The sequence below is a fragment of the Notechis scutatus genome, chromosome 1 (genome assembly GCF_049901735.1).
Source record: "Notechis scutatus isolate UNSWTSFEM ecotype Mainland chromosome 1, rNotScu1.2, whole genome shotgun sequence".
NCBI lineage: Eukaryota > Metazoa > Chordata > Lepidosauria > Squamata > Elapidae > Notechis > Notechis scutatus.
Window position 1 is genome coordinate 70,764,939 of NC_142009.1, and position 19,313 is coordinate 70,784,251.

Sequence of the window (19,313 nt, forward strand, 5' to 3'; positions counted from 1 at the left end):
CTTTAGGATTGAAATGCTATCAGGGTCCCCACTGCCGGTCCTGGACGGACGGACAACCTTACCGGGCCTGGTTGCGGCGCCGCCATTTTTTTAAATCCGGGGCTGTTCGTCAAAAATGGCGGCGCAGCCCCGCTTTGCGCCCGAAAGCCTTTCTCCAAAGCTCACAAGCCCCATCTTTTATGAAACGCGCCGTGACGTCACCGAAGTGCCTTTCATCATAAAAGTGGCGGCGCCCGTTGCGCCCGGTACCGGGCTGGCCCCCTGGTCGGAACCGGCCGCAGAGGTGGGGTGCTACATTGATCGCCGTGTGCTTCCTGGTAATTAATGTAGCTGAAAATTCATGGAGGACACACACTACGTAATAAGAAATTAATTCCCCATGCTCCACAAAAGGGGAAGGATATTATGTAAAGCCCCACTATGTGGGGGCAGGACATTAATATAATAGCTCTAGTCTACCTCTCTTTATAACTATCTGAATGGTAGACAGCTTCGAGATTGAAAGGGATGCCATCCAATCAGCAAAGGGCAGGAAGGTAAAAATGAGTTGAAGCAGCAGCTGTGTGTTATAAGGACTGAAACCAAAGCTGTTGCCCATTAACTCTCCTGGGGAGAAATTTGGAAGCACCTAATTAATGGACTTTTCTCTGCAAGAGAAGCGCAGCAAATTCAAGGATCCAAAGACAGGATTTTATTTTTATTTATTTTATTTTATTTGTCAATCGCTTACAAGATAATAGGTATAAGTATAAACATGAGTAAGAATGCAGGAAATAGGTAAGAATAAATGGGGACAGTGGGACAGGGACGGTAGGCACAATGGTGCACTTATGCAGGCCCCTTACAGACCTCTTAGGAATGGGGTGAGGTCAATAGTGGATAGTTTGAGGTCAAAGGAGTGGGGGTTAGAGGATGTAACAACAGAGTCAAGAGGTGTATAAACCAAATGTTTATATAACCAACAACAGGCGTTTATTATTCATAGTTTACATATTTTAGAATTTGACCCTGGGGTTGAAAATAACCAGCATATAGAAAGTCATTGATTCTAAAAAGGGAGGTTATATAGTTTCTCTCTGTCTGGATACCATGATCATCTCTCCTCAAAATATTGTAAGGATGCTCTTGAAAGAATTTCCAATTTTCATTAGTGGATCAATGTCTACATATACGAAGGCTATCCACAAAATAGATTACGTTTTTGTCTGTAGCAAGAAAGGGTGGAGCTAGCGTGGCCATCTTTGGTCTGTGCGTCCACCGCTCAGTCTGCATCTAGTCGTGCTAGTGGGAGGTTCGTATCGTCCTGAATGCTTTCAAGTGGGAGATTTTTCCTCATCCGCCCTACAGCCCCGATCTTGCACCAAGCGAAAGCATTCAGGACTTCTCAAGTGCTATAGTTCGGCCATTTTTAAACTTAATGCACCATTGGCGCACTCCACCTTCAGTGATGATGTTGTCCCCGTACACTTCACACAGTTGCCGAAAAATTTCAATCGGTTTATGGTTTTTTGCCAACAGAAACCTTATCACTGATCGCACCTCACAACTCGCGGGATTTTCAATTGCAGCACACATTTCAAACATTTGCTGTGAAATAACGGGCAACGATACGAACCTCCCACTAGCACGACTAGATGCAGACTGAGCGGCAGACGCACAGACCAAAGATGGCCGCACTAGCCCCGCCCCTTCTTGCTACAGACGAAAATGTAATCTATTTTGTGGATAGCCCTCGTAGTTGCTGAACCCACATTCCTATCCTCTTTAAGCTTCCACATGTCCTGAGGTGTGTTTTTTTTCCAGCTCAGAAAGTGAACAAGGTGGATTTTGTAACAGCTGGGGGGAGTTAGGAATTTTAAAAGTTTTCATCCAACCTATTATCTTATTCAAATTCCATCTCCTTACTCCATTTCTTTACTTTTAGAGATTGCTCAGACTGGCAGTTTATATGAAGAATGAGAAAAGATCAGGGTTAGGTTTTTCAGCTGTTTTCTATTTTCTTGATAAAAGGCTCCACCCTTATAAAGTTGTTAGATGGTGACGGAACACTGGGGTATTTGATGTACATAAAGTAATCACAGGAATAAACTGAAAGTACGTTCAATACTAAGCAGTGAATAAGTCAAGGTGTGCAATATTTGTTTAGATGTTTAATATGGATAATTAAAATGTCATTATGGACAAATATACAAGAATGTTTATGATGATGTCAAATGTATATTGATTGGGATGTAAATGTACTTTTGTATGCAGTTCATGTCATATGGTAGGCAAGGGAACTCAACTAAATTACCACCAGGGGTGGGTTTCTACCAGTTCGGACAGGTTTGAGTGATCATTTGGCCCCGCCCACTCACTCCTGCTCTTTCCAGTGCTTGATTTCTTGTTTTGGAGCACAGCTGATTCGCGCGGCAGAGCGGTTTTGCTGCGTCTCAGCTGGTTTACTCACTGGGGCTGCAGCACAAGGTAAGTATTAGAGCTGAAAATGGGCTTTTTTAAAGGGTGAGCATGCATGCAAAGCGCATGTTAGATGTGTGCATGCATGCAAAGTGCACAATCACCAAACCAGTTGAATCGCACCACTGATTACAACAAATATTAAGTAGGTTGCATAATACAATGAGATTATGGATCTGACAATGAATATATCAGATTGCCAGGAAAAAATAGGCTTCTGGGTGAGAAACTATAGCACACAAGATGCCCCTGAAGGCTGGGGGGATTGGATTTTGGAGCAGATCAGTGGACAGACACCAAATTTTGCTTGGCATAATCTTTCTGAACAGAGGTAGTGAGATCACCTATATTACACTCGAGACAACTGCTACTCCTGAGGAGACCACAGGAATTGAGATTTTTTTTCAATTGACCTGTGAGTTGAGTGGCTAGGAGTCAAGGGATTTCAACCAAGTTCACAGCCATAATGTACAGGTAATGCTTGATTTACAACAGTTTATTTAGTGGCCATTCAAAGTTAAAAGGACACTGAAAAAATGACTTAGGACTGTATTTCAGTTTTAATCATGATAGCATCCCTGTGGTCACATGATAAAAATCCAGATGATTGGCAATTGACTCATATTTATGAGGGTTGCAGTGCTCAGTGGTCATGTGATCACCTTTTACGATCTTCTGACAAGCAAAGTCAATGGGGAAGCCAGATATAGGGAAGTGAAAGTGGAATGTATTCAGCAGAAACCAAAGTAAATTCAGTAGGATCTCTTAGCAGCATTTATATGTATACAAAACTAGAAGAGCAGGATGAACATTTGAGGGAGGGAGGTCATATAGAGAAAGTGAATGTGAGTCAAATTGCAAAGCAAAAATATAGATGAAGAATGAATGCAAGGCAAAGTCCAAGAAAGTTATGCTTGGATGAAATTCAAAAATTGATTCTCAAAAAGGAAAAAGGGCAAAAGAAAAAAAAAGGGGGGTAAATTATGAAACAGTAGGTGGATGTAGTGGTTGATTTCCAAAAAGCGAAAGGTATGGAGAGACTTAGTTAATTGTGTTGGCATAACCTTAAATTTAACTATGCTTCCTTTCCTAATGTCATTCCTTTAATTTCTTTGATTTACTGTTTCTGACTCCTGTTTATTTATCCTGGAAGGGAAAATCATATAATGGTGGATATTTAGGTATTATATATTTATTTAGGAAAAAGAGCAGCATTCTTTGTTGGCCAAGATGTGCCTTTCATCTTTTGTGAGAGCAAGGGTTTCAGGATGGAGGGGAATGATGCAAAGCAAATCCATATTGATATGTTTTACATGCTGGCTGGGGAACACCTTAAAGTTTACGGGACTCTGTAGGGTAGCCAAATATCCATATAGCCATTCAGGAGACTTTAACAGTTATTTTTAATCACCTGTTCAAGACCAAATGGATTAAAGAAGAATCTGTCTTGTGAGAGATCCAAGAGTCGTCGTTTTCTTCCTAGCATTATTCCTGCACTATGGCAGGTTCCACTTGTCAGCAAAGCCATTTGGGTTGAGCTAGAGCATTTTTAGGGGCAACACCCACATATTTCATGTCCTCCTTGATGCAATCCATCCACCTTTTTGGGGGGTCTACCATGGAGTCGCTAGCCATCAGAGTCCAGACCCATGTCCTTGCCACTTAGTCTTCTTTACAACTTACAATGTACTATACCATCTAAGTCTTCCTTCTTGCATCTTTGCTATGATTGTCATGACTCCCGGTCAACATCGGATGTCATTGTTCACAGTGTGGTCGAATTGCATTAGTCCAAGTTAACACCAATGGAGCAGTCACATTTCCATCACATGGATAACTGCTCATGCTTTGCCATCGCTGGCCAGCACTCTGTGTCAGCATTCCAAGCAATGCACCCGTAGAAAGAGAGGACTCTGAGGCAGGTAAATTCCTCAAGGAATGATTTATTGGATACATCATATTGGCACAACTGGTGGAAACCAACTCTGAAAGTTCCCAAGGTTTTCACCAGATGAAAAAATGAAAGTTTCCCCTTCTCCCAAGTCATCAGTCACATTGTCCAATAGAGGTGCTGGCCGGTTGCTTGGATACTCCCCCTTCCCATCCATCCACCTGTTAGAATGTCCTTGGCTTCCACAGGAAAACTTTTTGTATTGACTACAACTCACCTCCAGATATCTATCTCCCCGCCCCCGTCCCTTCTTCTTCCTTGTGGCAACCCTGAAGCCTCAAAGATGGCCTCAGCCAGGTTCGCTTCAGGATTGACACTCTGATCCATAGAGGGTGACTGGATGCACTACCATTCTGTAAGTCTTTGACTTGAGGTGTAGAAGCAACCAAGGGATTCCATTGACCTGGTGCCACTTCATCCAGGCGGCGTTGACACAGGCTCTGACATCCAAAAAGCTATCACCGTTGCTGAATACGAGAGCAGAGATACTTGAATTGCTCTATTTTCTTAAGGTCTTCTCTACCAATACTGATGGTTCCATGAGTAACAATCCCATAATTGCATCATATGGAAATAACATGAAAAAGAAAACTCTGCTACTGTAAGCCATCTGAAAATAAGATTATGATATTTCAAGCCCCCATTGCCTATATTTAAGTTGCATTTAATTATATATACACATTTATACGCACAGCAGCAGCCAGGACACTTTTGCACGCATGCTGATCACATTAGAGGAAGAAATCCACCCTCCAAAATCTTTCTGTAACAGTGTTTTTCTCTTTTGCTATTGTAGTCTGTCTTGACTCAACAAGAAACGTTCCTGCAGAGACTGATTGAAGAAAAATAAAGAGTTTTTGTAAACATAAATATTTTGTGATGGGAGGAGGGGCTGAAAGGGGTTAATTAGTTTTGGAATCAAATCTCATAATGTAACTAAAATCCTGATTGGTTTTGGAAACAGTAATTTTTAGCAGCATGAATAATTACTGTTTTAAGCATGCAGTGCAAGTAATAACATATCCCTGCTTGCATTGCCTGGATCTAAATCAAGGCATTAACTAATAACAATAATGATAATTTTGCTATTGCTGCTGGTTCAGCCAGAGACATGGAGATCTTAAGCATTTAATCAGGGTTTCTGGGAATACATTAAAGAGGTTTATTTTGTTTTTCTTTTGCTGCATTGGAGAAAACCAGTTGCAGAAACATTTAAAATAATAAAGATAGCTGGTCTTTGAAAACAAAATCTATTGTGGAAGAATGTGTTTATTTTAAACATTTAATAAGACCTCTACCTTTGGATGTATTATCAATAAGCATATGGAAGCTGTGTTTACTAAATACTAAAATAGAAGGACTGGAATTGTTTCTACCTCTTGAAAATTTCTACCTCTTGAAAATTATTATATAAAAAAGAGACATTAGAGGCATCACTTTGAAATGTTGCTTAACATCTTACATTTAATTTCATAAATACATAAAAACCTTGAGCTGCCCCTTTTGTTGCAGCTCTACCAGTTTCCTTATGAAATTCTTAGCTTTGTGTCCAGTAAGCTTACTCCCAGGAAATTGTATATGAAGCATCCCACACTATCATCCTACAGAGAGGATAAGTTAATGGGATAAGTTAAATCTCATTGAATTCAATTGACCTTATTTGTAAGTAATCAGACTGAAGTTTAAACTGGAAAATGCCTATCTTAGCTATTTGCTGACTCCCAGCGAAGGATCCTTACAAATGAGATCAACTTTCTTTTTTGAAATTGGTACAATGTCATCACAAAGTCCAGTTCTTGTTCAAGAATAGGTGGGTCCCCAGTCCACACTTTGGGAGGAGTAAGGAATCACTTTGTACAGAATGGCTATATTGGAAATCTATAATATTATTTAACATGGGGGGAAAAACAGTTCTAGATGCATCTCAGCTGGTACAGAAGCCAATGCCTTACTGAAGAAGGCTATGAAGTATATCTGGCCTCACAGGAATTAAGGTAGTGTGACGTATCACCCTTTTGAGATATTTTAGACCACGGGGCTCCAACCTTGGCCACTTTAAGACTTATGGACTTCAAAGCTGGCTGAGGAACTCTGGGAGTTGAAGTCCACAAGTCTTAAAGTGGCCAAGGTTGGAGACCCCTGTTTTAGATTGAAGGAGAATGAGAAGTGAATCAGAGGTCAGACTGCCTAGCCACTATTCCACAACTGACTTTGCATTTCTGCTTATTTGGTGGCAAGGACAACAAATGGAAATGAATCCTGTAAGGTACTGTATTTTTATCTCATAATCATAAATGTATATGCCATGAATTATGTATATGTCCTTTGTTTTATTATGCTTTGTTTTTAATAACACAGCATCTAATTGTCCCAAACTTGTTACAGCATCACATATCTTTTTTCTTAACCAACCGTTGATCTTTGTCATTAACTAACTTTCTTGAAAGAAACCATGGCTTAAAACAATAAGTGAACCTGATTTAAATAAAAGGTTCTCAAACTGGTCTCCCAATTTGATAATTGAAAAAGTCTCATGGCCTTACTCTTTTGTTGTTTATAAAGTAGAGCACATCATTCATATAACATAATTGCACAAATTGTTGTGTGGGGTAGGGCTTTTTAATTATCTTAATAAATACAATAAAAATGAGAGAGGGAAACAAAAAGATAAATCATGAAAAACAAAAAAACTACCAACAACTTCTGTCTATCTATCTATCTATCATCTATCTATCCATCTATCTATCTATCTATCTATCTATCTATCTATCTATCTATCTATCTATCTATCTATCTATCTATCTATCTATCTATCTATCTATCTATCTATCTATCATCATCATCCATCTTCCATCAAATATTTTCATCAGACATCTAAGCAGTTTCTAATTATACATTTTGTTTAAAAAGATGGCATGCTAATGTTCAAAAAGTCATAATAACTATGTCAAAGAACATCATACTGAGTCATAGTTTAAGATATCTTTTTTCAAGATAAATTACATACATATTGAATCCAATCCTTAATATCAAGAGTATCATTATTATTCTAATTTCTCAATATAATTGTCTTAGTGACATCCCCAGCCTGAAATAACCATAACTCATAAAAAAAACAGATTCCAATGTTTGTGAATATAATTCAACAATCACCCAAAATGTTTTAAAAAGTGCAACTTAATTTAGGCTACCGGGAAAGGCCTCAGTAAATAATATATCGTCTCAATGTTTTATTATGAAAGTCATGAATTATGGGCCAGAACCTCACTAACTGTATTTGAAAACCAGGCAGGGGTCAAGATTGCCTCATCCCTGAGGAGAGGGGAGGTGATCAGGTTCACTAAGCATACAACATTCAAACCCCACTTAGTTGTTTTGTAAGCCACATTTTGAGAGCTTTTACTATTCATTCCTCAACATAACATTGCATGCATTTAATATAATGGACACTGATCCATTATGGAAGCTTATGGGATAAAGACCCACATTAATCTCTGGAATGTCCAGATTCTTAATTTTAGAGGAAAGTTGTGATATTATCACAATGCCCTTTGCCCAAAGGATTTGAAACGGGGAGGGGGTAGACCACCAGACCCTTATCATAGCAAGGAATTCTGTGTTATTACACGATAAATCCCCTCCTCTGCCACACGTTTATTTTGCAATAAAAAATGTTTTGATTTTATTCTCGATTCTAATCCGGCTCAGCCACTTTCCCAAGTTTTCTCGGAATCCTAGATTTTATTCGTTTGTGTCCATCCATAGCTCTTTCCAGCCTATCTCCACGCTTCGCTCTTTCCAGCTCTCCACCCCTCACCCTTCCTGCCAAAGTGAACTTCGCAATTCCTGTTCGCCGCAGTTCGAGAAAATCGATGCATGTGGAGGGCTTTCTGAACGGGCTTTCTAATCGGGCTCAAGCGGCCGTTTGGTCTCCTTTTTCAAAGGCGGTTTGATGCAGATTGACTTAATTTCCCGTCGCGTTTCCGCGCGCAGACTCGGCTTCTTTTCAAAGGAAGGCGGGTGGCCAAATAGAGGCTCCTCTCGCTTTCTTCCCCCGAAGCCTTCATTGTGCCGAAATCGCCCAACCCGCAGTCGGTGTCAGTCATTTTTTGCCGTCCGCCCTCTCCGTCCAATCCCACCACCCCCGCGGGAAAGTCGAGCGCGAAGGGAGCTTTTTTCGCAGTTGCCATGTGGCGGCGGCGGCGGCGGCACCTTTGACGTTCCACTTTCCCACGTGACAGACAGGCTCGCTCCATTCCAGGGAGGGAGGGAGGGAAACGCTCTCGCCGCTGGCTCCGCTTCAGCAAAGCTTTGAGGGAGTTGCAAACGCCGGAGGAGCGGCGGCGGCGGCGGCGGGAGAAAGCAGTGCAGCGTGTGTGTGTGTGTGTGAGCGCTGCTTGTGTGATGAACGAGCCTCGCTTCCTGCCGTCTTCTGCCGGCTGAGACCTATTGCACAGGGCTTTGGGTGGGTGGTCCGAGCAGGCGAGGAGAAGAGAGCTGCCCCGCCGTGCGTCGGGTGACCTTGGCCCAGGAGGTAAATAACGCCAGGCGGTGGGAAGTGGGGGAATTTTGCCTGGCTGGCTCGGCGCGGGGCTTGGGTGAAACCAGCCGCGGGCGGGAGGAGGAGGAGGAGGAGGGGAGGAGGAGGTGCCCGAGGCGCTGTCCTCGGTGCTGAAATCTCAGGCAGCTTCTCATTTGCTATCGAAAGGCACAAGGCAGACGCCCGCCTAAGAAGCCTGCTCCCAGGAGGAGGAGGAGGCGGAGGCGGGAGAAAGGGAGGAGAAGGGAATAGCAGTGGAGAGAACCACTATAGAACCGAGCCGGCGAGCCAGGGTTTGCTAAGCAACCTTTGTGTTTGTGACTGTTCGGGCTTAGAGGGGCCAGGGCCGCCCTCAGAGTCGAATCGGGTCCTCCAACTCACATGAGAAGAACGAGGCGCACAGTGCTGCTTCGCCTTGGTGAGGCGGCCGGGTCGTGGAAGAGTGTGGTAGAAGAGGAAGAGGCGAGGAGGAAGAGAACAGGTCCTTAGATTGATCCTGGGAGGGAAGGACGTGGATTTGAAAGCAGGCACGTGGCTGACTGTCGCAGAGTCAAAGGCGTTGGATCGTTTCTTTGTTGTTGTTTTTTTGCTTTCTTGTTTAACGTGGTACAGAAGGAGGTCCACTTTGAACAAAGCTGCAGGGAAGTGGTTGAAACTTAGGGCGAATTTTGCAGTCCAATGGCCAGTTTTGTTTTGAGGGGGGAGGAAGCAACCATTGCTAGAAAAGATGCTTACATCACTGTGATGCTGGTTCTAGGATGTTGGTGCTAAAGCCTCCTGAATGGCCATTCAAGCAAACTCTGCTGGCTTAGCCAAGAATAGGGTGACAAGATGAAACTTCCAGTGGCCGCTGGATGGTGCTGGAAGGAAAAGTACTGCTTTGGTTTAAGGCTGGAATTGGGGCAGGGCCACAGGGCTGAGTGAAAAGGATACTTCCTGTTAAGGAACTGGGAGAAAGTTAGAGCTGTCTACTGTGGACATGAGGAGCTGCTTACCAAAAAATATCTGACTGAGATAACTTTCATTCTTCACAGAGGCTAACTGCTCTGCAAAAATAGTTACCAGAACCCCCAGGCCTTAAGACATGGCACAAGGAAATAACTATGGACAGAGCAGCAATGGGGTAGCCGATGAATCCCCAAATATGTTGGTGTACAGAAAGGTAGGCAACTGGATATGGTATAACAATGATTAATTTATCTGTTACATTGTTCAGCTGCCTTTGTTTTGAGAACTCAGTACAAGTACATAGAGGTCTCTTCCCCCCCCCACCCCCAATGCCACAGCAACAATGCTGTGAGTAGGTAGATTGGAGAGACTGGCATATAGCAAGTATGAAACATATCATATTTCAATCAGTCACTCCACATTTCAATCAAGAAAGCTAAAATCCTAATCTTACATCTACGTTGCTTAGCTTATCGGAGTGGTGCATATAGTGGAAAGGGAGAAAATAGCATTGTTGAAATTCTTGACTTCATTCACTCTTCATCTACAAATTATGTGGAAATACAAAAGCTTTTTTTTTTTTTTTTTTGCATACAAGATTCAATTTGTTAGAAGAGGTGGAACATCTTAACAGTTTCAGCTTCAGTAAACCCTTGTATTCTTCAACTGAACTTTTAAAATCATCACTCAAATGTAATTCCTTTTGTTGGGAAATGATGTAATATATTAAATAGAGGAAGATATATGGCATTAAAATGTGTCTATGGCTGATGATAGATTTTCAATCTAACATTTTTTGAAAAAAGGATTAAAATATATTATTTTTAAAAACAATTTGTGCATGTTCAAGATTGTTGTGCTAATGCCACTCATTTTTACTGAGCCCTATACCCATAAAACTGTGCTTTAAAAAACCACAATGACTACATTAGCACAACATTTTTATTAGATTGTGTTAAATTTCATTTTGTGGGGTGGAGGGATTAGACTAATATGTAAATTTAGCTTGTTTGTTTAGCTTATGTACAAAAAAAATATCTCATCAGCAACAATCGGTTAGAAAAAAGTTAAGTATATTTTGTTAATGCAGAGAAAATATCTGAAATAGCCTGTGTCCTATTTTTATAGATAGGATTTTTATAGTATTGCAATAAGAATTATATTTAATAATCAAACTTTTAAGCTGATTACATATAACTAGGGCTTTCTTAATGAAAAGTCTTTTACTAATGCCAGGGCACCTGATTTCCAAAAGCTTTTCTACGTATTGCAGTCCTTGGCATCCCAAATACTGTCTGTTGATCCTCTTTCACCAGTATTTTGTTTTGATAAACTTTCATGGGATGCTTGTGCTAGTTGTTGCTGTGTTCCAACAACTATGCCTGAGAAAATTGTCTTTTGGAGCCAGAAACTATATTATTAGAACCAATTCATCTGGTTGACCAGACTGTATGTTATGAAGTGTCATACACTCCACAATAGCTTGTTTAACTTACTCAGTTGATAAAGCTTTCTCTATAATGTTTGCACAGGATTTTACTGAAATATGTTGCTACAAAAACATTCCCAGCACAATTAAAATATCACTGATCATACTGTTATGTAATTGTTATAAAAAGGCTAACAGAGTTGTGCTTACATTAAGCAAAATAAAACAAAAAGGTAGCTAAAATTAACAGTGGAAGTGCTATTGATGTGTAACTATATTATGTAACTGTAATTTTTATCCATGAACACAGTTATCACAAACCTAAGAAATACACAGAGAATCCACATGGACTTACCTATAAATATGCCTAGATTTGCACATCCTTATATGCTCAGCCAAACAAAAGTTGTATGAAATGCACAAATATACATTTAAATAGATAGATGATGGTACTGTATTTATTGTGACTTTGGTGCCTGCATTTTGACTGTTTTGCAAACATGTATAGTATTTTGATATGCCTTGGCTCCTTCAAGATCTAAGAGAGATATGTATTTGAGTTTGGTGGACATTATTTTGTTAATTGTACTTTTGTTTGTGCCAAGTATAAATTATTATTGCTAATAGTATGAATGGGTAGATTTAAAAAAACTCTGTCCAAAGTAGTCTCCTTCAATTCTAACTTCACTCTTCTCAGAGGCAGCTAGTAGACAACTGGAAGGCAGATATGAAAATGTTGTTCTGGAAAGAGAAAGGAATTCCAACAAGGAATCAAATAGGGGTGGGATTCAAATTTTTAACAACCGGTTCTGTGGGTGTGGCTTAGGTGGTAGGCGTGGCTTGGTGATCATGTTATTGGTTGCGCGTGGCCAACTCAACATCACTCACATCGAGGCATGCATCTTCTCGCCTGGCCTTTCATGACTGTGGGGATGCTGCAGCAGTCGTAAGTGTGAAAAATGGTCATAAGTCACTTTTTTCAGTGCCATTGTAACTTTGAATGGTCACTCCACACAAGCAAAGTACAGCAAAGTTCCAAAGACAGAAAGTCTAGTCCTGCCAAGAATGTAATAAGGGTTAACGGAGAAGCAGTTTTTGTAAGCAACACCAGAATGTTTCCTTCCTGCCTTCCTTACAGGATTAGGCCACTAATTTCTTCTAACAAATGGTTCTCCAAACTGCTTAGAATGTTAACAACCGGTTCTAGTGAATAGGTGTGAACTGGTAGAATCCCACCCCTGGAATCAAATCACCTTAGAGGATCTCCAGATAGAAAAACTGTCATGCCTGTGTTTTGTGCTGTGCTCACCACCCTCTGTAATGTCTTTCTATCCACGGCTGTCAAGCCAGAATACCACACCGTAATGCAATATGTGAGGACGCTTTCTATTGTGGACCGGTAAAAGGAGGTCATCAGTCATTCCACTTTATTCTTTCGCAAGACCCTAAGGAAATGGAGTCTCTGTTGGGCCTTTCTGGCCACCTGGGTTGTGTTGATTTTCCAGGTAAGATCTTCGCTGAGGTAGACTCCCAGGAATTTAAAGGAGGAAACTCTTTCCACACAGCCCCCCTCGATGTAAAGTGGGGCAGGTTCCTCTCTCTTCTTCCGGAAGTCTAACACCATCTCCTTTGTCTTGCTGATGTTTAGGTGCAGGTTGTTTTCTAGGCACCATGAGGATACTTTCTGAATCTCCCCACCTCCCCCGTACCCTGTTTTGTCTCCATCTGTAATGAGACCCAATACAGTAGTATTATATGGTAGAATCATATAATACATTAATATAATAATATAATAAAGCATATCAGGCTGTGATGTGAGGAGTTGCTCCTTCAGGTAAATGGTTCCAATTAAGCTATAGCATTGTGGAGCTATCTAATGGCAAAAGCCCCTGCTTGTTCTTTCTCTTCCATTCTTTATTGAACATTGAGAATCACATTGCCACTTGTAATGGGGCCTTGCCAGAATTAGCCCTGATTTGCAATCCATTGCTTCTGCTATTTTCTCAGAGGCTTTCAACTGGGTTTGTAGCACTGCAGCAGCTGGAATTCTTTCCAAAGGGCTTTCTTACTTGCATTAACCAATCTTCCTGAATCCCTGTTGAGGCACACAAGAGCCTCATTTTGGTATATGTCACATTAGATAAACTTTTATTTCAAAGCTGAGGATGTTTGGATGCAAGGAGGATTGTGCCTGGAGGATAAGTTTTTCTTTTAAAGGGAAGAACAACAGTTGCGTTACTCTGATAAAATGTTACCAAGCTGATAAAATAATGCTGTTCTGTCTTTCCAAAAACATCTTTATTTCTTTGCTTATAACTTGGAAGGACATAAACATCCTAAGACTATTTCTTTCATTTTATATTAAATTCTTTTGAGTATTTAAAAATGATCTGACTTATAGGAAACATGATGTTGCTGAATGCTAGGACTATTTGCATGGAAATCTCATTTTTTCCATCCATACTGTATATAGTACTTGCAGATATTGCAGAACTGAATATTGGCAGGCAAACTATAATTCCTACATGTTAGGAGTTTTGGACTGGTATTTTGAGATAACAAGAAAGCATTTTTTACTGTCTTTTCTTCTTATAGTATAGATTTATAGTGACCTTTTACTCCCCTGAAAATTATGAGATCTGATTTATGATTTTGTTTGCTATTCTATCAGTTGTTCAGACTTTCAACTAAGTCTAGTTATTTAATGGCAATGTTGTCCTTATTTGTTTCATCAATAGCTTCATTGTCAATTCTGGTTCAAACAGAATTTGCTGCCATTGCATATGTAGGCAACAACATTACAGAAACCATAAACCTATAGAAATCAATCAACTTAAATATATTTTAATTCCCAGTCCTTTAGTGGTTTCTTAAATCCATGCCAAGAATAGGAAATACAATAGCTAAACATATTAATATGTGTTATCTGCCAGTACAGCAAAAACTGTGGAGTCTTGGATGCTGTCTGATCTTGGTGTTTGCTTGGAGACATTGCATTACCCAGCTAGATAACATCATCAGTGCACTCTCTGATGATAACTCATAATGATTATGTTGACCTTGCATAATAAAACATCTGAAAGCTCACAAAGCACTAAGGATTTCACAATTCAACCCTCAGCTGTTGCTGTTCTCTTCTATTGAGAGTTAAAACTACTTGACTAGGAATTCTGAGAACTGTTGTTCCAATTGCTGTAACATTTCCTGATTTGGAAGATTCTGTTAATGTAATCTTACAGTAAAGTAGAATTAGCTCAGCTGGTCATGATTCTGGGAAGGCTGACATTAATCTTGCAAGTGTAACTATACAGATTTCCTGCCATCTTTTTTTGCAGCCTTAGAAATTAGAGACGTTCCCTTCTGAGGTTTTTTTTTTTTTTTTGTCTGTTATTCAACTACAGGCTCTGCCTTCTCTTACAGTATGATCATTCCCTACGCAGCATCTTTTTCTCCTGTCTCTCAAGATTGTTCCCACAAACCATGGGTCTCAAACTCAGTCATGTCATGTGATTATTGTGACTTTTTGCTTTTGCGGAGCCAGGGTGGGCGTGGTCTACACATGATGCATGTGGGCTGTGGGCCGCCAGTTTGATACCTCTGCTATATACCATTACAGTTTTATATTTTTTATTGTCATATTATTATTTTTAATATTGTTTACCACTCAAGAGTTGCTTGTTGAGATGTGTACTGTAATTACTAAATTGTTAAAAATAAAATAATAAAAGACATAGCTAAAAAGTGTCTCAGCAAGAATATAACAAGGAGGGGGAAATGAAATATCTTTACGAGTGACAAATGAATTCCACAAATGGGGTGCCACAACCAAACATATCTTTTCTTTTGTTGTCACGTACATGAATTCCAATATGTTTCCATTGTCTATTTCCTGTTTTAATTTAGCACTTCTGTTTCAATCTAGGTTTTCAGGGCTGCATTTTCATCTTCAAAACAACAACATTGCAATTCAATTTACCATTTTACAGAATTAAACATCTAATTCTATGTATTTGTATATACAAACATTTATATACACATACAAAGATCCCAAAGACCCACCATATTGAATGTGTGTGAGATTGGGTTATTTAATTAGGACCTATGATCTATGAATAACAATGATTTAGGAGAAACTTCCTGGAACATAGGTCACCTTTTGACCTTGTAATTTTCCTTCAAAACAAAATTGTTTTGATATATAATTAATTATATATCAAAACTCATTGATATATAATTAATGTGATTCTCTCCATTCTTTAATAATTTCTGTTGTGTTACTCCATATTACATATCCAGACCTAAAAGTACCTTTCTATTATTATCAAGCTTGATTATTCTTATAGTTTAACTTAATAATAGATAATTAAGAAATGAATGGGAGATGGGAGGCTGAGTCATCTGTGGTTATTGACTCTGATATTGATCCTGTGAATCCTTAACATTGGCAAAAAAAAAAGAGAGAATACAAGTTATTAGAATTGTTATGGAAGTACAGTGTCATAATCTGTAATATTAGATGATGCATCTTAAGTTATTGTCAAAGGAGATTCTCAGTCATCCAGATCGTGGTGGTCCCAAAGGTGTTTGTTTTTTTTAAAGGCAACTGGACTTTCTGGTTAAGAGAGTAAAGTAAAGAGGGTAAAGTACCAGAAAGTCCAATTGCTTCTTGAAAAGAGCACCTTTGGGACATCTTAAGTTATTGTGTAATCTGGTGATGTATGTCAGTGTGCCACCATACATACAATATCCGGACAAACAAATGTAAATAGCTGCCAGCTATAAGATGGTTCACCCAAAGATCACCTCTCCATGTGCCAAGAACACAGAATCAGGAATGTGCTGAAAACCAGTGGTTGTTGCATTAACAGTCTCCCCAAATGTTACAAAGAAGGTTAAGAGATTCATTTTCCTATCTATTGTTGGACATCTTTTTTTTATTTAAAATAGATAAAACAAATGTAGGTCATTATACAGGCCATATTGAATACACATATTTCTGCCCCTCCTCTCATTTTTTACATATTCCTGAAAGGGCAGTAAAAACCAAACTAGGTACAGAGATGGCATGCCTAAAAGAGCTGCATTTTTATGGGCTCTCTCTAGAGCTACATTTTGATTATTGATCAGGAGAAATTAATTAACCTAATCAGCATTCAGTTGGCACAGTTGATGGGATTAGTTTAATCCCAAACAGACAAATCTGTTTAAGGCTAACTCTGACTCCTTTAGGTTTAATTGACTTGGTCAACTGATTCAGTGTTCTTCACATCCATGACCTAGTTAATGTGTTGTGCAAATAAATATTATTCTGAAATAGAAACAAGATGGTGATAGATGGATGGGATCTGAATCTCTTATGTGTGCCACCTGGGTGGTTTTTTGACCACAAAACTATTGATATTGGCACTATATGAAAACCAACAGGTAATATCCATTAGCAAGTAACATTAGAAAATGGATCTCTATATGTTATTTCAGAATAGGTCACATGACCAACCACATCCATGCATTTTGAATTTATATACATGTAGATGTGTAATTTTGCATGACAATTTTATTGTAGCAAAAATAAAGGAGACTCAAAATATTGCACCATTACATCTCATAATAATATTTGTGATGTGTAAGAATTACATATTAAGGAATACACCTGTGAAAATGAGGAACATAAGTAACGCCATATTTATCCAATTTCTTTTTTTTTAAACAAATTTTATTAATTTTTACAAAACAATACACAAACAAACAAAGCATAGAATGTAATAACATAAGAGATCTTTTCTGAAAAAAACAATAAAACATCTTATTTAAAGACAGAATAATTCCAAATTATCACATTTCCATACAAGCACAATTTAATATATATATTTACCTTATCTGTTCAACTTCATATCTTATCCCAGCTTCTCTTTATTTCTCCCTTTCCTTCTATTATTCAAATTATATTTCTTTTACTTTAGATTGTATACATTCTTTATATCCATCTGTCTTATTTACAATTTCATTATTCTCTTCCAACGTTCTTCTTACATTCTTCTAAGATTTTATTAATTCAAACATGGACATACAAAACACAAAACATAAATACCTAAAACTTCTTTTTGGAAAGCGGCTTACCCCGGGTTACCTCTTTTTATACAGACATAAATCAAATTCATACTCACTTAATATGCTGTTTCATATCTTAATTAACATTCTGTATTTTCTATATGTTTTCTCTCCTTTATTCACTCTCATAATTCTATTATATTTATTTCATCTCATTTTAAATAATTATACTTGTATCTTTTGTCTGTTCTCTTCAATTATCTATTTATCTTTTCTTTCTAATACAATATTTCTCCTGTAATCACTGGTTGAAGTATGACAACTTTTTATCTTTCCCCTAGATTTGACACTTGAAATAATACATACTTTCCATACTGATTCTGCTTAGCACAAAGTACTACGTTTTAAAATAATAAAACAAAAATAAAAAAGGGATTGAGTTTATAGTATGATCAAAACAATATTCCATAGAAAATTAAACTCTATTATTTACTCTTAAACATTTTATATATTCCCTTTAATACATTATTAACTCATAATATTTCAGTTTTCTAACTCAATTTCAAATACTAATATCTACAATACCATCTTATGTACTTTTGCAGAATCATATATTTTTTTTAATTTAAATTTTACCCTTTATCTCTGAAAAAAACCTTTTTTTAGCATCTTGTTTTAAACTTTTATGGCTTCTCTTTCCTTTTTCCCTTCCTTTCTTATCAATTCTGGTCTTTTTGCCCCCCCCCCCATCTCTCAAATTCCACTTTTTTGATCTTCCCTCTCTGTTATGTTTCTCTTTTCTGTTGCTTTCTGGCATTGTATCGATTTTTCATCTTATTTTCCCCTTTCTTGGTTGCTTTTTTAAGTTCTGAATTCTCAATTTTCTTTCCCCCCTTGTTCTTTTCAGCTATAACTTTTTGTCCATTAAAGATGGCTTCTCCTTCTTCATCCCAGTCCTCTTGTTCTTGTATTTCTTGGTAAGTGGAAATTGCCATTTCCAAAAAACGAAAGATAGATCCAAAAGAGCCCTTGCCTTCTTGTTCCTCTTCTTGTAGCTTTTGAAATTCCATTTGTAATTCTTGCCCAGATAATGCCATTTTTTATTTTTTTTATTTTTAAAAGAGCAACCCAAATGTTTTTAGTCTTTCAAGAAATAGTTCCCCAAAAGTCACAAAGTCACACTTTCTTCTTCTTCTTCTTCTTCTTCTTCTTCTTCTTCTTCTTCTTCTTCTTCTTCTTCTTCTTCTTCTTCTTCTTCTTCTTCTTCTTCTTCTTCTTCTTCTTCTTCTTCTTCTTCTTCTTCTTCTTCTTCTTCTTCTTCTTCTTCTTCTTCTTCTTCTTCTTCTTCTTCTTCTTCTTCTTCTTCTTCTTCTTTTTTTTTTCCTCCTCCTGGGGTGAGATTCAATTAAACAGTTTCAAAATGATTTTTAGAAGCCTTATTGTCATTAATTTCTAATCTTATAAACTTCAAGCAGTCTTCTTCAATAGAATCTTAGAATAAGTTTTTTACCTCTTCCTTCCCACTTATAGCAATAAACTTTTAATTTTTAATTCCAATGTTCCAAAATCTTTTATCCCCTTGGCTTTAATTTTTAGGTTTATTTACCTTCTTTGCCCAAGCAGGTTTTCCAAATTTCCATCAGCTACTTCCGTAGGGAAGGAGAGTGAGAAAAAATAACTTTCCCTTTCACAACTTTCTTCCGCCGCTTGCACAGTCTTTCTGGGAAAACAATGTAGCAATAAAAAGGGCAAGTTTCCAGGTTTTAAAGGCTCCTCTTTGTCCCGGTTCAGCCAGAGAAAAACTTTCACTTTCTTCCTCCTGCGCAATCTTGTCCAGCTGCAGGCTTCTTTGTGGTGGCCATTGCTGACCGCCGCTCCACCGCCTCCAATTTCTGACCTATGCAATAATTACTGGAATATTACTGGCCTGTTATATACCT

The 19,313-nt window shown here is 38.5% G+C and overlaps 1 protein-coding gene across 9 annotated transcripts in view; it reads left to right on the forward strand.

The window, feature by feature from the left end:
* Nucleotides 1-8,719: 8,719 nt before the first annotated feature.
* Nucleotides 8,720-19,313, forward strand: part of RGS7 (regulator of G protein signaling 7) — a 177,888-nt gene continuing 167,294 nt past the window's right edge. For 2 of the 9 annotated variants that reach the window (XM_087967395.1, XM_026669321.2), the window contains exons 1-2: nt 8,721-8,942; nt 9,983-10,110. In XM_087967395.1, the coding sequence (XP_087823521.1) occupies nt 10,079-10,110 (32 nt within the window). In that variant the 5' untranslated portion in view covers nt 8,721-8,942; nt 9,983-10,078. Of the gene's footprint in view, nt 8,943-9,219; nt 9,367-9,982; nt 10,111-19,313 lie in introns of those variants that run through there. The other 7 variants (XM_087967390.1, XM_026669323.2, XM_087967398.1 and 4 more) reach the window with 5 other exon arrangements.